General features: G+C 41.5%; 1 protein-coding gene across 3 annotated transcripts; it reads left to right on the top strand.

Annotated features, from left to right (window-relative positions):
- Nucleotides 1-511: 511 nt before the first annotated feature.
- On the top strand, nucleotides 512-18254 carry mbd6 (methyl-CpG binding domain protein 6). 3 transcript variants are annotated; one of them, XM_006785437.3, is made up of 13 exons: nucleotides 512-714; nucleotides 1683-1900; nucleotides 2896-3029; nucleotides 4766-4868; nucleotides 5325-5505; nucleotides 7197-9623; nucleotides 10308-11317; nucleotides 11865-11973; nucleotides 12126-12271; nucleotides 13060-13827; nucleotides 14013-14065; nucleotides 14243-14309; nucleotides 16485-18254. In XM_006785437.3, exons 3-13 carry the CDS (start codon nucleotides 2914-2916, stop codon nucleotides 16554-16556), a joined length of 5052 nt encoding a protein of 1683 aa, XP_006785500.1. In that variant the 5' UTR covers nucleotides 512-714; nucleotides 1683-1900; nucleotides 2896-2913; the 3' UTR covers nucleotides 16557-18254. The 3 variants fall into 3 exon arrangements, with proteins under 3 accessions (XP_006785500.1, XP_087690359.1, XP_006785499.1); XM_087834233.1 differs by having other exon boundaries at nucleotides 512-1049; nucleotides 5325-5496; XM_006785436.3 differs by having other exon boundaries at nucleotides 512-1049.
- Nucleotides 18255-18802: the final 548 nt, after the last annotated feature.

Here is an 18802-nt window from a genome sequence, read left to right as displayed (position 1 = left end):
GAGGACCTTGGACTGAGCACCGATGACGGGGGGAAATCAGATACAATTTCTCCTTCTGTCTTCAATACATCTCTTTCCCCTTGTCCCACTTGTTCAAATTAACAATGCCGGTGGCCTTTATAATAAACATATTTTTTTCCATATCATGCTGTATCTGTGTGCATATGAATTATTATTGTTGTGCTATACAGTTATGATATGCCCCTTACTATATTTTACTATATATATATATGTGTGTATATATATATATATATATATATATATATATATGCCTAGAGTATGTTTAACTTTTCATTTAAAATTCGTGATGTGGGCCACAAATGCAGTGTAGACAGGCGGAAGTGAATGCACTATTGTCAAGTGAACACATGTTATTATTCTGTCATTATCATGTCCTCTGTCAAGGAGCTGAACACAGCTTCATTCAGGTCTGTCTGGAACACTACAAAGGTCCCGTTGCATGTCGGGTACAATATTCCTTAAGCGTCTAATGCGCATGCTCAACAGTAAAAACTCCATTATTTTTTGCTCGGAATTTGTGAGAAAAAAAAAACAGTGGGCAACTGTGAACTGGGGATTACATGGGCCGTTATGGTTGTGGGAATATACCTGAAGGCTCCACGGTTTAGCAAAAGAGAAAGCAAAGCAACGGCCGGATAGCTGCAGACCGGGAGCGGGACAGCCTTCAGTCTTGTCGGGACACTCCACAATCAAGTAAATTTCAGTCAGTTAGCTGACTGGCTAGCTAGCCTAGCTGGTTGCAGCGTTAGCTCCGAGATCCCAGGCGCAGTAAAATGAAGCGTTATTGCCCTTTGTTTTTAAGTCGGACTGGCAGACGTTGTATGAATGCTGAGAGCTGAATGCGCACACCGCTACGGGAATTGGATTACACAGTGACTTATTTTGCGCTCATTTATTAAAGTATCAGCCGTTTTCAAAACATTATCTGGCTAGCCCGTTTGCTAGCCAGCTAACTCTTGATTCTCCCGCGAGCCAGAAAAGCCAAGACTCCAAAACTTCGCCAACACAGAGCCTGACGCAGAGAAAAGGTTGGTAGGACCTGCTAATATTGACGTTAGCTAACGGATATCAATAAGTAAAGTGTGATGTAGGTATCCGATTTATAAGAGTTTTTTTCACAACGCGGTATTGTGCATGGGTCGTGTGTTGGTACTGCAGCTAACGGGCAAGAGTTTTGTATTGGAGTGTTTTGTGCGCCTGACAGCTGTCACGACAACACAGTACAAAGTAGGGTAGCTTGCTAGCTTAGCTGTTAGCCTGGACGCTAGCTGCCGTGTATGAGCCGTGTACTTTGTGGGATGTTTTTTTTTCATACTTTACGCTATTTATGATACAAAATTAAGAAAATAAAGGATACTTCAGTTCAGAGCTATATTAATTCTCTTTCATGTGCCAGCGTGTTCGCTTCGGAGTTGGTTGTTGCAGCTGCTTATACTGTCGCTAAACACTGAGTAAACTACGGGCCTAGGCAAACACACCCTTCTACTTCAAAGCAGCCAGAGCTTACTCCGAAGTTCTTCTGGGGAAGACTAATACATCTGATGTCGTCGTTTTTCAAACACGCTTAGATCATATCAGTTACAGAATAGGTTTGTTGCACGATGTCTTTACCGCGGGGGTCGCTGCCAGATTACATAATCCACCTCCACCTTTCTTTGCAGGCTCTCCACCTTCACCCACATCCCTACTCTGATGTGAACTGAACTAATAAATCTGCAGAAGTCATCCTTCAAGAGAGGGATCTGCCTCATAGCTGAAGAAAGTCGAGGTGTTTGGGCAAGTCAGGTTTTACTGGCAGTGTGCTTCTAACCCACCAGCATGTACACTGGACAGTGGATACTCTAGCCAAAACAGATCCTGGCTTCCCAAAGATGACAAGGTATGCAACTTTCTTTTTGTTTGTCTTGGTATTACTTTTACATTGATAATAAACCAAAAACTGTTCTTTTGCTGTGGTCACTCCCCCTTTTCAACATGTTTACATCACATTCATTCTCTAGGGGCTTGTATTATCTTCATCACAGACATAAGAAAAGAAACTGCTGGGTACTTTCTCAGAACTTTTCGACACACAGATGACAGCTAAAAAGTAAAGGAAATGATGCTGAATTAGTAGAGTGGAATTAATTTGCAGTGCTTCCCATGTTCATGCTGCTTACTTTAGTTCAGATCTTGGCTGATTTCATCACCACGCATAGGGTACATTTTGTAATGTTTGATATCCGACATTGATATTTGATGTTGTGTAATAAGCTGAATGTGACCTTAACATTAAGTATGCAGGTTGCTTGAAATAAAACATTAATGATTGCAAAATCTTTACTGCAGAAAGATTCACTCATCTTTTGTGTGTTTACTTTTTTCAGTGACTCACTCAGGCTTAGTGAACTTCCCTGATACGTGCACAATATACAGTTAAATGAGGAAAGCTCTTTCAGAAGAGAAGAGCAAAATTTATTGTAGCATAAGCATGAAAAATTCAACTATTTTTCTGGTTGGACTCCAACAAGTCCCAGATGAAAGGGATGGGGATGAGTAAGCATCTGGTTCATGGAGGCTTTAGTATAGACACCCTTGACAACCCGTATAATGTAGAGATAGCAGGATGAGGGGGGAGGATAGATGGCTTGAAACCTAATGTAGATGCTGAGACTAAATAACTGTTTCCCCACTATAAGAGTATTTAGCATTGGATTTTTCTTTGTGCTTAAGTAAAGTTGTGCAGTAGGGGATACCACAACGGTTAAAATTTCCTTAGCAGCACAGTCCCTGGGTCCACTCTCGACAGGCTGAACTGTTACTACATGATGCCTTCATGTTACCCCCCTCCTTATGTTAAAAGACAAGATGTGTTAACACTTCCTGCTTTTCAAGGTGCTGGCAGGCTACAAAATGATGGGAGGCAGTGATACTGTCAGTGGGGACAAGGATGGGGTCCACACCACTGCAATACACGTCCCCATCGGCTGGCAGAGGAGAGTGGAAGGAGGGCAGGTACTCTATGTCAGGTACGTTGGTTCCACACACATGAACTTGCGGATTTTTAATAGTTGGGAAACAGGTTTTGAAAGCACACCACTGAATAATTGTTACACAATGTATTCTTGAAAAATGACAGTACTGGTTTTGTAAACATATTTTGGGGGATGTTACCTGGCAGGATGACTGCGGTTTTGGATTAGTTTTTTCAAGTTTGTTTCTAGCTATAGACAACAATGAAGACAAGAAAATGTTTTATGCACTTTTAGGCAGTGCAAAGTGAGTAAAATTAAATGTGTTAATTATAATGTTCTGTTTATTCTGGTGAGCACTTATTCTGGTTCTATTTATTCTTATTCTGGTGGTTTTAAATACTCATCTTTTCAAACATACTAGGTCTTAGTGGGGGCTCAAAAGCAACTGACAGATTTAGGCTTTTTATATATATTATGTTGTTTCTACCAAAGAGAAACACATTTTTTTCTTTGTTATCAGTCGTTTATCCTGAAGATCACCTAAAGACTTCTTAGATTTACTGCAGGTGTGCTCCACTCCACACTTGCCCTCTTCTTTTGCTGTGAAAGGATTCCCTTTGCCTTAAAATACTGGGCAGCTGAGGCAGAGAAAAAAGTATTTCCATTTGGATAACAATATTTTTGTTGAGCAGCGGTTTGGATCATGCTTGAATTTAGACATAAAATGTGACATTGTAAATATGAAATTTTGTATTACTCATTTTTAGCCACTGAGTTGGAAAGAAACTTGGCTGAAATTAACTGTTCATTTTAATGTTAGCCATAACCTGCATTACTAACTAGTAACCTATCTAATGCCAGACACCCCAGCCCTGGAGCAAGACTCTGAAACTTTGCTTTTTGTTAAATATACCCTGATTGAGACTTAATGCTTCACAGGAGATTGTGCTATATGTTGCCAATTCTCCATGGAATATTTTTTAATTATTGGGCCAGTTTGTGCATTTTACAGGTGTAGAAGCACCACAGGAGTGGATTTGTGTCCTTCAGACTCTCGTATGGGTCAGCAGTGCTTGCAAATGACACTAGTGGTTTCTCTCATTGAACTGGATTGAATCAAACCTTTTATTATAATTATCTTCTGCACATTTGTACAGTCAGCAGGGAAACTTTTACTCCTTGACTGGGGGAGTCTCAAGCATGTAGCTCTCCTGCCCTTCTCCATTAGCTCTCCATGGCTCTAACCAGGAAAAAAAACACAAACTGCATGAATATTATGATGGAATTGAAAAATGCACAAGTAGTTTATGTTTATCAGCTGACACGTTACTCCTAGTTTTGCTGAACCTCACTACCAGTGGCTAGTATGGATGTAGACCCATAAATGGCTGGTCTCCCATAAGTTGTTCATGAATGACTTTGTTGATATTAAAGGTTGGCAAAGGCTTTCCTAGAATGAACAGTATACATGTCTCTGCTCTGAGAGCTGCAGCTTTAGCTTGAGCTCAAATTGATTTGGCTCAGTTGCTCCATAATGCTGCCTACAAATGATTCTTGAAAGGAAAAGTTCCTTCTGTGGCTGCTGTGCCTTGCGATTATGTGTCACGCTCAATTTTCTTCTGGCCTTGAACAACTCCTGTCATACATCATTGTCCACCCCTTTACACCCTACGCATAGTTGCATTTTTCTGACAATTTGCACTGGCTGGTGTTAGGTTCAGAGCCAGGGCAGAGTTTGTGCTTTAACTGTGTCTCATTTGTTACGGTTTCTCTCTGCCTTCTTCCTGTAGTCCCAGTGGCACAACCCTGTCCAATCTGGAAGAGGTCAAGACCTATCTGATGACTGATGGCACCTGCAAATGTGGCCTCGAGTGTCCTCTCATCATCAACAAGGTGTTGTCAGTCTGTCAGTTTGTTTGTGCTGTTGATTTGTGTGTTTTTAGTAAGGTTTGGCAATACACAACAGAGTTTTAGATTCAGTAAGCTCTGTGGTGTTAATCTCACTCTCATTCTTGTGTCACAAATATACTTGTGGACCACAGCTAAGCAGCTGTTGTACATTTTTCCTAGTCGGCATGGAGAATACTTATAGGAAGCATGTCTAGTTAGATTTGTCTGTTCAAGTAGTCACAACAAATTGATTGGGACACAGATGTCTGCACAGGGCCTCGCTTTCACCCTCTGATAACAAAATTTACGTCATCCTGACGAAAACTGAACCTCACATACTTAAGGGAAGCAAAAACGTCTGTGTAACAGTTGCATAAAAGTACAGAGAAAATCTATTTACATATTCTCCATAAAGTTTTGTCTGAATTCGTTCTAATCCTCCTTTTTGCTGTTGTGCAGGTTTTCAACTTCACAGTGGGTGTGAAGGTGGAACAGCACAGCCAGCCACTGGGCAAAGCAGAGCAGGACATGACCAAACTCTGTAATCATCGCAGGAAAGTGGTGGCAATGGCTGCCCTGTGTCGGAGTATGCAGGCTTCACAGCTGCCCTTTGCCAGCTTTCATCATCCAGGTAACCAAGGTGAGCAATGACATGCAGTAGTTTTGAGACATGGTACTCATTTATCAGTTTGCTCTTAGATAATATCTAATAAAAAAAAAAAAAAAAAAGAAACATTTGAGTGATACTTTTTTTCTTAATTTCTACATATTTCCTTAAAAAGAAAAGCTGAAAATCAGAAAATGCTGGGTTTTAATTTTTCTTTGAATAAAGTCTCTATGGACGATGTTGACAGGTTCCCCTCACAGCCTTTAATGTTGACAGTGTTGTGTGCACAGCAGTAACATCAGGTAAAGGACTTTGCACACATTTCTACGTGAGAATACACGATCAGTATTACCATGATCGTAGAACCAATTAAAAATGAAATTTCATTTATGAAATTAAGAGGCTGTTATTAATAAAGTGTCTTCAAGTCAGCCTTCAAATCCAGTTCCTTCTAGCTCACCATTCTACTCTCTTGCACTCTGTTTCGATTAGTAGAATATCAGAGAAACTCTAACAGAATCCACAATGTTTCAATGCAATTTATTACACTTTAAGCCACAGCCTTACACACTTAATTTTGCATCCATATTTTGGATCACATGTGTTTGACTGTGGGAGTGGGTTTGGCCATCTGCATGAGTAGCCAGTGACTGCCGGAAATCCTGTGGGAGCCGGTGGGTGTGGTTTGAAAGGAAATTTGTTTCTTGTAGATCTGCATTTGTGTTGTTGAATGCAGCAGCTGTCAGCCACACAGAATTCGAACTGCTGTAGTATTGATGTCCTTTCATCCTAAGAACAGAAGAGATTCAGGAAAACGATGATTTCCAGTTCTGGCGTGCTTTGTTTCCTCCACTTTATTGTATCTTATTTCCACCCAAAAACTGTTTGTATTTTGGTAAAAATCAGTGTTGAGACACAGCTCTCTTCAATTCTGTTAAAAATTTGGGTAAAATATGAATTATTTCAATGGGCAGAGCTGCTCTGACTCAAGTCATGTGAACTGGATATTTTAGTATGGTGTTATTAGCGTTAACATTCCTTGTATACACGACAAGTCAGAGAGCCACATGGGGTGATGAGGAGCAACTGTTGAACCAGGCTTTTCCTATGCACTCTGTGCAGTTATATTCCTTCGTTAATGCACATCTGTGCATAGTTCTCTCATTTTGGTTGGTTAGATAACTGCTCGCTTTTCTCTAGATTATTATTAATTTTAATTGGTTTTGGGATATTCTTGTATTGCAGAGCTTGGCCTCCATTCGGATTATTCAGCAACCATTAGATAACAAAAGTAAAAGGTTCTTCTGCACATATTAGTTATAATTTCAACGTTTGATTTTTAGAAAAAAACAAAAAAAAATTTCACACCATTTACCTCAATTACTAAAAATTGGTTGTTTAAATGCTTCTTACAGCCTTTAACAACAAATGTATCGAAAAACCTAAATAAACTTCACAATACTTTTTTAAGCAATTAAATTGCACAAAATTGACAGATGTAAAAAATTTACGAATTAAAAGTCATGCAAATTTATATATTTTTTTGTCAGACTGTTCAATAAACATTCCTTAAAAATGAATTTTCTGGCAATTATATCACAGTTCAGACATTAAAGGGACAAGAAATTATGGCAGACTTGTCTTTCACAATAATTGCTCTGTAAACCATTTAGCAGTCTCGGGAAAATTGAGTAACAAGCTGTATTTTTTGTTCCCACTTCCAGAGATGAGCAATCGGGTGGACGGTCGTGATACAAAGAGCGAATCCACAGAGCGTGAAGAAGAGGACCGTGGCATTTTCTGTCCCAAACTCCATCCAGTCCCAGCTCGACCCCAGAACAACCTTCACCCAAACCCCTGCACCAGTCCTAAATCCTCTCACCATTTTATTTATCCTTACAATGGCTCCTCCTCTGTCCTTCACCCAGCCACAAACTCTCACTATCCACTAGATGCTTTGAGAAGACTTCACCATCCTGCTTTCTCAGCATCTTCCAGTTCTTCCTCCAGCTCATTTCCAGCATACAGCACCCCCCAGAGGTCACCCCGTACTCCCACTCCTCAAAGCAACAGTCAAAGTCAAAGAACACCTAAAACCCCAGAGACTCCTGTTTCTCCTCGGCTAGGACCCCTCTCTTCACCTCCCCCCTCGTCCCCTGTTACCCTTGGTGGAGGAGGAAGAGGAACACAGACTCACCCTCATCATCCTCATGTTGTAATTGTGGGAGGTTCTACCCCACCCTCCCTCTCTCCCTCTGTCCATAACTTGTCTATGTCTCCACACCAGCGCTCCTGCCACCCATCAGCTTCTCCATCCTCTCTGTCTGAGCAGGGAGGAGGCTTACCAGCAGCAGGAGGAACGCTGATGGGAAATAACTTGCCTCAGAGGAGGAAATCCACCTCTTCCTCTCCACACTCCCCACTTTCCAGTGGCTCCCCAAACCCCAGCCCCCAGCTTCCCAAATACAAGCTGGAAGACATCTTGGAGCAGTTCAAGAACTCAGGCAATAGCAGCACTAATAATCACCACCTCCTAAACCCTAATAATCCCTCCTTACTGACCAACCAAAGCAGTAGTAACCCTCATGGTCTTTCCTCAAAGTCCTCAAAGACTCCAACCTCCACTGCAGGATCACAAGTGTTTGGGTTGAACTCTGCAGGGCCCTCTAGTTTACCTCTGGGGCCATATCTGAACCACCACCATAGCCATCAGGGCAAGCTGCCACATCCAGCTTCTTTCCCTGCAAGTAGCCTCCTCTCTGCAGCTGCCAAGGCTCAGCTGGCTAACCAGATAACCCAGGGCCAGAGGTCAAATGTGGCCAGCAATGCAGTGAGCTTGGCCTCTTCTCTGGAGGTCCTGAAAGAGGCACAGCAGCAACAGGCATCAAAGGTAACAAACAGCACTTTACATAACAGCCACTCTCCCTCCTCCATTGCTTCTTCTAGGCTTCCCCATCCCTCCCTTGCAGCAGCCTCCACTGTTTTCTTTCCTCCATCCCACTCTCTGGTCCAGTCCCTGGCTTCCTCCTCGTCCCATCTGCCACAATCAGCAGAGCGTAACACATCGTATAGGAAGCGGCAGCGTCGATCTCCCACAGTCCTCAGCATGCTAACAGACACCAAGCAGCTCTGTAATGGGCTGCGGAAGACCCCACCAGAAGATGCTGTTTCTGCTACAGTTATCAATCTTTCCTCCTCGTCCACTTCATTCCCCTCCTCCTCCTCGCATTCTTCCTCTACCTCAGCTGTGCAGAATCAGAATGCCATCATGTTGGATAACCATCATCAACTCCTCTCTGGGCAGATGCCCAGGTTCCCTGCTCCTCGACAGACGGCACAGCTTTCCAGGCCTCTGCGCCCAAATGAGGCCCTGGACTTCACTACAGGACCGACACCCACAGCCACCCCTCTTGGCTTGGATCCTCCAACCCAGCCTTTGTCTGCCCTGTTACACCTGCTCAGTTTGCAGAATGCGCAGGCCACAGTCTCAGCATCCAGCTCTGCCTTAGCTCAGTCTGGATCTGTGTCTGTTGAAGGAGGTGGACACACTAATAAACAGAGCCCCAAGCAGTCACCTTCATCTCCAACCCATCAGTCTAATGTCAGGGACTTGCCGACTCGGTCACCTTGCCGAACAGATAACACTAATTCTCCCCCATTGAGTCCACAGCCACTTTCTCCTCCTCCCCCCTCCTCTCAGTTCACATCAGCGCAGTCTCATCTTCATCGTCAGTCCACTAAGTCAACTCCTCTTCAAAAAGATTCTTCGTGCACAGTGTTACCAAACTCAGATTTCCACAACAGCAGCAGCCCATCTCAGCAGACACCCCCATCTCCCTTTGGCAAGCATCAACGAACCGATAATCACATTCCTTCAGTAGATCCTGCTTCCCAGTCATCTTTACAGGTTGCCTCACCTCAGGGCACTGTCACAAGAGAGATTATTAGTAAGAATGAACCTACGTCAGTGGACCTTAGTCATTCTCAAGGCAGTGTTCCTGTAGGGGTATCCACTTCCCCAAAGCCTCTAGATCTTAGCAACCACGTCCTGGCCATTCTCGCAGCATCTTCTAATGTTCCCCAAGGGGAGGGCAACTCTTCCAGCCATACCTCTGATGTTGAGACGTCTTCCCCAGGAAATCAAACTGCAGGTGAGGATGTTATTCATGGTTTTAGTTTTACAAGTACAGCCTAAACTTGTAATTTTTATTGAATTAATTTGGTTGTCTACACATATAGACATCAGATTTGTTTTTGTCATTCTTATTTTTAATGTGAGTTGTATTTGTAGCTGAATTCCCCCTTTAAATGGGCTTTACAGATTATTCTACACAAGATAATAAATACACAAATAAGGGAGCATCACAGTAAAACATGCCGGTTAAACTTCAGGGATATCAATCTGTCCAGTTAAGAAGTGGCAACCATTGTGAAAAGAAAATGGCACCAGTGGCAGGTCTGCCAGTTGTAGTGTTCTCTGGTGGTCCTGCTAAAGGATGGTAGGAACCTCATGCTTCTAGAGTCTCTTCCTGATAGTCTGTGGGGCACTGGACTTGGTCCTTTTGTTCCTCCCTCGGTTTATGCTGTCTAACTGGAGAGATTGATATCCCTAAATTTTAACTGCTTGGTTATACTGTGATAAACAAATGGTTCTTTATTTTTTTTGAGCAATATATGTCAAGAACAAGGGGTGCATTATTTTTTTTCTTGTTGCTCTGAATCAGAGTGATAACTGATATAACTGATGCATACCATCCAGCACGAGATCCATATAAAAATGTGTTGAATGATTAGTCACTTTAAACAGATTTAAATAATTGCTGTTTTTACCACAGGAACGGAGGAGTCTGAATTTGGGGACCCAAAGATCTCCACATTGACCAAACCTCCAGCCACCAGTCCCGGGCTCACTAGCTCCTCCCGTCAAGGAGAGAATCACAGTCCTCCTAACCCTTCAGCTGTAGGTGACTCAGCCACTCCTTTAAGTCTGGCAGAGGCCTTTCCATTCATGAACCAAGAGCAGCTGCTCCAGCTGCTGTCGTCTACAGGAGGAGTACCATCTGTCCTGGACCCCACAGTCCTGGCTTCATTGCCCCTAGGGGGCCTTTGGTTGGGAGGACAACATGCACAAGTACCTCCTGCCAGTGTTGCACCGCAGCCACCACATAATCTGTCAGACCAGCAGTCAGAGCAGCAACAGCAGCAGTTACTGATAACACAGCAAGAAGATGCACAGCAGCAACACCAAGACCAACAACAAAAGCAACTGCAGATTAACAACAATCATCTGTTTCCCTTGTTGCCCCTGTTGAGTGGTGCCCAAGGGGAGTTCCCTCTGAACCTTTTAGGGCTGCTGAATCCACTTCCAGCCCCAGCGTCAGCCCCTTCTGCAGTGCAGGAGGCTGATTTGACAGAAAAACCCAACCTTCACGCTCTGCTAATGGCCTCCTTGTTGCAACAGCAGGCTTCCTTGTTACCTCTATCTGCGCTGGGTCAGTTGAGCCAGGTCAGCTTGGAAGTTCCTATCCAGCAGTCACAGCAGATCTCTACTACATTAGAGGGCCTCAGTCTGGATAAGACCTCTGGCCTGCTGGACCCATCAACCCTAACTGGGCCAGGGCTCTTGGAGGTCACTCAGGGCCTCCTTCCTATTCCTGCAGGAGCTGAAGGCTCTATCCAAGCCCTTCAGTCTCTACTCATTCCCGCCACTCTTCCTCCTCCCTCTGCAGCCTTCCTGCCCCTCAGCCCTGCCTTGCTCACTGCTGCCCTGAGCTCTGCTGAGCTCCACCCGCCTCCCAATACCCAATTAGCTCCTGCACAGCAAACCCAACATAGCCAACCTCAGGTACGCTCCCGATTTCCTATAGCTCTTTCCTCTGAGGTCATCCTAGTTTCCCTTGGAAAAACTAAACTCATTTCCTTAACTCCTCCATTGTTTTTTACTGCATTAGTTTCCCAAATTTCTTTCCTTTTTTGCTACCCTGCTTTATAATTAAACCCTCACACTTTACAATTGGTTTGGTTACAGTCTTTCTGTTTTAATGTACCCATTGGCATGTGGCATGAAAGGATAGTTTTTCATCCTGTTTATAGTTCAAATATATGAACATAGAAAAAACACTCAACAGTAACTAAAAGAAGAAACGCAATAATGATGATAATGATGATGATGATAATGTGTGAGAAAGAGTGGGAGGTGTTCCTTTCAGCCTTTGCAAAAATGCAATGTCTGCATTCTCCAAAACTTTTTTTGTTTAGTTTTTTTTTTTTTATACTGAAATACTAAGTTAATATATGTGAATAATTTATTTATGTCTCCTGGTTTTTTCAGCCATACCTTATTTATTTTATAATTCATTGTCTGAAACTCCAAACCTTTATATTCACTTCAGGTACCCACAGATGCTGGTGTTGACACGCTCATACCCGTATCTCTTCAAAGCAAGGACAACCCCATCCTCCAACAGTTACTCCCCACTTTGCTGAACCCTGCTATATTAGGTGAGTTCGCACACACACTGTATTATACGTCTTTCTCATTGTTTTAGGAATAAATATTATTTGCCTTTCAGTGTTAAACTTTAAACTCTGCAGGGACTCTGTTGCAGTATTTTTTTTATACACTGTGTATTAGTGTATTTTTTGCTTTATAGGAGATCTTCCTGGCCTCACAGGCCTCCATAACATTGTGGGGATTGGAGCAGGTTCCATTCTTCTACCACCAGTCCAGGCCTCTGCTTTGGGGATGCCACTGCTACAGGGCCATGATGGAGCAATCAACTTACTCAACAACATACAGGTACATACCTAGCATGAAGTCTGGAGAACACAGCATTTTTATCCTTTCTTTACTGTACATACTAGTGTTAAGGATTTGCTGTTTTCCATAATAACCTTTCTCTAGCTGCAAACACCATGTTGCATTTGTTAAGAAAATCCTAAGTGGGTGAATGTGAATGCATATGTGCTACACAAAATAATGTGCCACAATTTGAGAAATGGTGTGTACTAGATTCACTAAAAAATGTTGTTTTTTTTTTTCTTTTCTTCAGTGAACTATGGTGTCCAAAAAGTTAAGACACTAACTTTTCTCTGGGAATGACTGTAATGTTTCAGTTACAGCAGCTGCAGATTATATCTGCTGCAACATCTGTGTCATAAAGCTTCACTTTTGAGGATTGTGTTGTTTTCTATAAAATTTGAGTTCTTCTCATATTGCATCAGTACTTTACAGATGTTATCATTTATTTTAAAAAAGCCCTGTTGTGTTTTGATCTGGAAGCGTGTAAAAATAGTTTTTTGGGGGGGAGGGTTTGTAAGTGAAAAATTAAATCCATGTTCAGACAAGTGTTACATTATACTGACTGAATTCAGTATCATCAGATGTTGAAAGATTTAGATTTGTTTTTCCTCCTGAATGCTTTAAGAAAATCTAAAGACAATTTAAAGTTGAATGTTCATATATAAATGGAGGATTATATAATTTTAGGCAATTTTGCAACAAAGAGAAAACACATTTTTAATTCTCTAATACTTTCTGGATCTTTGAAAGTTACTTAACATATCTTTTTCTTTTTGCTCCGCCAGCTGAACCTTGCTCCAGCCTCAGAGGGAGAGAAGCCAGTATCCTTGCAGGAAGCGCAAAGCCCTGCCCCACAGGAAGACATACCAGCTAATCAAATCACTCCTGAAGTGATCCCAAGTCCTGTTCCAGCTCTAGCTCCAGCTCCTGCCCAAGAATCCACTCCAGCCTCTCAGCGAGGATCTGAGGGCAGATCTGTCATTGATCCTTATACTTCTTTCATGGACACGATTTATACCTCTTTTCTTCAAGTCAGTGCTAAAGAGCAGGAAGATGGGGCCCATTTGGGGCCATCTGACCCCACTTCACCCTTCTGTGCCTTACCTCCAGTTTCTTTTCCTGTGGAGCACCATACACCGTCCACAACTGTCCCAACTCTGCCACAGGCAAGTGCCCCAGTTTCCCTTAGCCCACGGAGGGCTTGTTCCCTACGCAACCCAGACTTATCCCGACTTAGTCTGGAAGCAGCAGCCCATTCTCCAGCCCAAGGGACACCCAAACCCACTGAAGATGGGTCTGTGTCCCCCTTACAAAGGAAACCAGTTATGGTAGAGGGACATACTCACCCAGAACCTCCTCTTCCACCTATATACTTGGAGGAGGCCAAGACAGACTGTGCTGGGCCTGCTGCATCTATGTGCCCTTATGTAGATCCAGGTGTGGATAGGCAGGGGCATCTTCCCCAAGTAGGGTATCTCAGTCCTGGGGATGGATGCAATAGTAGGCCCACTGAGGAGACAACTGGGACATTGCTGCACTCTGAACAGGGAATGGTGAGTGCCCGAGTCTTCTGTTTCCTTTATACTCAAAGGCAAAAATGTTTTTGCTTCTTTTAGACACCAGAATGTGGACTTTAACAATGGTTGGTTATAGACTTTTGATTAATTTAAGTAGCTGAAATTTAAAACAATGATGCATGATTTAATAACCTTGTAACATGATTTCTGGTTACACAAAGGACCAAGCAGGAGCAGCGGCTGGAGCCAGAAGAGGAAGGAAAAGGAAACAAACGTAAGACTCCTTTTAAGATGGTTCATTTCTCAGTTGTACTCGATACAGAAAGTTGCCTGGATAATTCAATTTCCAGTAAAAATCTGAGTGTCTCCCACATGCAGTTCTATAATAACTGTCCTGTCAGGTGTATTTGGCATACTGCAGTGCATACTAATGCGTTTCTTACTTTATCAGGCTTCAGAATGTGTTAGAAGACTTCAGAGACGTGGATGCTACAGCACTAGAGGAAACCAAGGCTACAGTAAGATTTGTCTCCCTCTTGATGACTTATGGATTTATTGTTCTTTAGCAGGAGGGCTGGTTGTTGTTTACCTCTCACCAGTTCTATTCAAATGTTCTTAGTCAGACTCTTTGCAGTCTTAAAGAAGGGCCTTGTTTTCCCCCAGCTGTTGGTATTTGCTGTTGTTACCTTTCCACAGTTTGATGACTATATTATGACTATATGCGACTTGCATGTTAACACACTTTGAGGTTAACATGCATGGCTTCTGGTGAAAATCCATCAACAGCTGTTGAGTTGGCAGCACTGAGACATGTACTTGTTAAAACAGTCTGTAGGGAAACCTGAAACCAGGTAACAAGTGGGTCCAGAGGCCTAATCAGACCCAAGTATAAACAAGCTCTTATATTTTTATTTCTTCTCTGAGTACTGCAGAAAAAAAGTAATAGATTTCCTGTTTACTGATCCTATCTTAGACATTTGATCTCACAAACTGATCTCCACGAAGATTAAATCCTTTACTTTGAAGTGAGATTTAACTTCAATAGAGTTGATGGTGACAGTGTTCGTTTCCAGCCTTACACACATCATTTGTGTGCAAGGCTGGAAACACAAACAATCTTTCGACACCTCGAATAAAACTTAATCATACACTATATCTTTCCTTGCCTAACGTCTGTATACTGTGGAATAGTACACTCAAAACCACACAGAAGAAATGGTATAAAAGTAAATCATGTATTCAGTTTTGTTTTGTTAGGTGAAGAATGGAAGAGAGGCACAATAATATGAGTGAATACAAAATGTAATAAAGTAAAACTATATAATGAGTAAAGAACCATTGATCGATAAGCATTCATCACAGAGTCATGGTACCCAGGGCTGTTCGATATAATGATATATCGGATGACGATATAAAAATCTTTCATATTACGCTATCGTTTGTTTCGTGGTGTTGCAAAATAAACTGTTTACGGCAATATTTTTTCATCGTTTTGATGGTCACTGTAGTGGCTATATTAATTTCGTCAAGTTCTCTCTTTCTCTTATATTTAATATAACCACACTACAGACAGACAGGCAACTGTTTTTATGCGTTGTCGTTAGCAACAACAACAGTAAAACCATCGCGTAGCTCCGCCGTCCTCTTGTTTATTTTCCACATAACCCTTTCACAATAAAGCTCAAGATCCTGTTGAGATTTTTCAATATAAACTGAATTATACGTGAAACAGTATGCAAAGTGTTTACGGATGAGAAGCAACAAAGAGCCGTCAGGTGCTAAAAAATAAACCTTAGACTCAAATGTTAGAACAGGCTTTTCCCAGCAGCACGCCGTGTAATAAATACTCACAAAGAAAATGGTGGCCGTTACAACTTATGTCTAAAAATGTATAGTTTCATGCATCGGTTAAAACATTCGACTCCAGGTACATGACGCCCAGCTAAAAACACATTACGAAAGTCGAGCTGCCCAAGATTCACAGACTTTACAGAAAATTTTACATTTTTGTGACTTATATCGTTGTCGGAACGATAGATGTGTTAAATCGGGATATGAGATTTTGGTCATATCACACAGACCTAATGGTACCGTTAAAATCCTTTGACTCCTCTCAAAGCTGCTAGCATGGGTGTAAAGAACAATGAAGCTAATATAATGCTATTTGACGTCTTCATAGCATCAGATAGGTGGTGTGCAGTGAATCCAAGTATTTTAATTTTTTCATCCTTGAAGTGTAGAAATACCACATTAATGACAATGCGGCACAAGAAATGCCACTAACAACCAGCATTTAAGAAAAATATTCAACACTCTTGGGTGCTAGGGCCTTTCAATGATATCACATTATGTCATATAATATCAGATAATATAATGTCATGTTCTTCATTAACTGACTGAGTTGTTGATAACTGTAGAAACTGAAACTTTGATTTTTTTTTTCTGAATATTTGTAAAAAGAGAGCTCTTAAAGTTGGGATTTTCCAACAAGACATGAAGGGGGCTTGGGTTGTGCAAGCTTGATGTGCAGGATCAGTGTAAAGGATTTGCTGAAGGGAGCAGTTTCTGTTTGGTGCTGTGAGTCTTCTCAATGATTGTGCAGTTCTGACTGCAGTGCAAAGTCATTCCACCACTGGCAGCTGCAAAGATATGAGCCTGATGTGACTCTTCTCTCACACTCTCTCTCGTTCCAGACAGCACTGCTGAAGCCTGAGAGGTCAGTGCGCGGCAGGCGGCGACGAGGCGCCAGGTCTCAAAGGCAGTGATTGGTGGAGGGTGCCATCATTCAGAGCTGTTCACCAATGAAAGGCAACCAGATGCCTCTGTATACCCCTCCATCTCTCCAACCTCATCACTACTGTTTTAGACCTTAAAAAAAAATCAACTGCACTAATATGATGCTGTCATGTCAACCATTGTTATGGCAACCACTATGAACAGATAGGAGAAAGATCTAGTCTGAGTTTATTTCAAAAGGTGAAAAACATGAAGAGAGATTTTGTGGATACTTTTTTCACTTGTGTTTTCTCTTAGGTCACAAAATAATGGTTGCGTTACATTGTGAACAATGATCTGTCAATTAGGTTGGTGTTAGAATTATATTAATGAGAAAACATGAAAATAACAAACGAGTAATGTTTTCTTCTCATCAGTGTGTTACTGTGAGTCAGGACGAAGCCCATCTACTTGAACTATGCTCTCTGTTGAAAGTGTGTCTGTACACGTGTGGATGAGTGTGTCCTTGTGTGTGTCTGTGTGTGTGTGTGTGTGTGTGTGTGTGTTGGACAACAGTGCTGTTGCTGAGCCCCCCACTGTCAGGACGTTTTTCATTTCAGTGAGACTTTCTTTTTAGTAAGATGAACGTCTCCTTGTGCTTGTATTTTAGAGAAATGTTCCAGGTTTTCAGACGGTGCTGAAAGAGACTACAAGAAGGAAAAAAACTTGACTTTCAAAGTATGATATAACCTTTATGTGGGATAAACCAAGGAACTAGTGTGGTTTACTCAATCAGGTTTCTTAGGTAGTTTATATCAGTGGCTGATTACAAACAGGAAAGTTTTTCATTGAATATAATTTCACATATCATGTGAGATGTATTGGTTTCCATGTTAAACCAACGGAAAACATTATTTGAAGTTGTTTAGTACAACCTTGAATCATTTTGCAATGCTCCAGGGTTCCCAGTGACTCTAACCATACTGATGTTTGTAAAAATTGCAAAACCGGCAACAAATCTAGTGCAACTCATGAAACTCACGAGTGCCGTTTGTCATAATTTGGCAACCCATTTACATTTCAGATGCTGTGTTACTTGACTCTGTGAAGAATTACATGTAGCTCTGGTGACTTACATGGGATGAGACCCAGCCAAGAGATAAGTCTATTTAAAAAATAAAATAAAATAAAGAGGCTTAATTTTGAAGTTAAACAGGAACCAGGTGTTTACAGAAAGTACTGTATGTCCTTTTGATTGGATGAATGGATGGCTGGAATACTTACAACACAGAGAGCGATAATGTCTTATGTGGATCTGTTGAGTCCCTGTGTTACTGTGGATTTGGAGTGATATCCTTGCTCTGTCTCCCCCGTCACTGTTTGAACTCTCCTCCACACACTGCCCTGCCCCTGAGAGTACTGGCATCTCTAGCTGTATTTAAAATAAAATAACAAAAAAAGAATAAAGAAAAGTGAAAAAGAAAGCAGATTATGCAATTTCTACACTTGGAGATTTGTACATATGTACAGTTAATGTGTTTTATTTTGATTTTATATTGTTAGAGAAAGATGAGAGAAAACAATGAATTGTGAATTTTTTCTGGGAATTGTAATTAAGTATTTTTCTCATTCTACCCCTTGCTTTCAATACTTATGTTAAAAAAAAGACGATTAAATTGTGGACTGTAGCTTTCTTTTTTTATATGGGAGTCGTTTTTTATTTAATATTAAACTATTTACAAAAAATACATGTACCTTGTGCTGATTTGTGTTCTGAATATTTGAATATGATATGATACGTGTTTAAATATTCCTTCAGGTCGCACACACAGTCCTGCCCTCGTTATAGAGAGAAATCAAAATCTTTTGCTGAAACACTTTCTTAATATCCTTTAAAAAATTATAGAGATAGATAGATGTAACATAAGCATAGAAAAAATATATATACATAAGTAACATACGTGACTACTCTAAAAGAAAAACCACAGTTCGATTTAAGTCAGTTTTCACAATACCAGAACCCTGCAAATAGCTCATATAGATGGTTCCTGTGTTTCTGCAGACAGGCCATATTTTATAATACTAAAACAGCCTAACTCCATAGTAGTTGTATTTTCAGTGTTAATTACAGGTTTCTGACATTCAATGTGCTGTCTCGACATATTGCTGCATCACCCTGGCCTGTAATGCCACTTTAAGCTGAAGCTTAATCATCCCTTAATCAATAATCTCTCTTCCCCAAATCGTTTCATATGGCTTTCCAAGCAGTACAGTCATTCCTTGGATGAGAGCCAAC

Source organism: Neolamprologus brichardi, chromosome 20 (genome assembly GCF_056152115.1).
Source record: "Neolamprologus brichardi isolate AB-2024 chromosome 20, ASM5615211v1, whole genome shotgun sequence".
In the NCBI taxonomy this organism is placed as follows: Eukaryota; Metazoa; Chordata; class Actinopteri; order Cichliformes; family Cichlidae; genus Neolamprologus; species Neolamprologus brichardi.
The sequence above is the reverse complement of the archived record's forward strand: the minus strand, read 5'-3'. Positions and strand labels throughout refer to the sequence as shown.

What these genes read in the sequence shown, in the direction of transcription:
- mbd6 (XM_006785437.3), top strand. Translation starts at nt 2,914, where the DNA reads ATGATGGGAGGCAGTGATACTGTCAGTGGGGACAAGGATGGGGTCCAC. An exon ending in GCTGAACCCTGCTATATTAG is followed by an intron (nt 11,974 to 12,125) that starts GTGAGTTCGCAC and finishes TTTGCTTTATAG; the next exon opens with GAGATCTTCCTGGCCTCACA. An exon ending in ACTTACTCAACAACATACAG is followed by an intron (nt 12,272 to 13,059) that starts GTACATACCTAG and finishes TTGCTCCGCCAG; the next exon opens with CTGAACCTTGCTCCAGCCTC.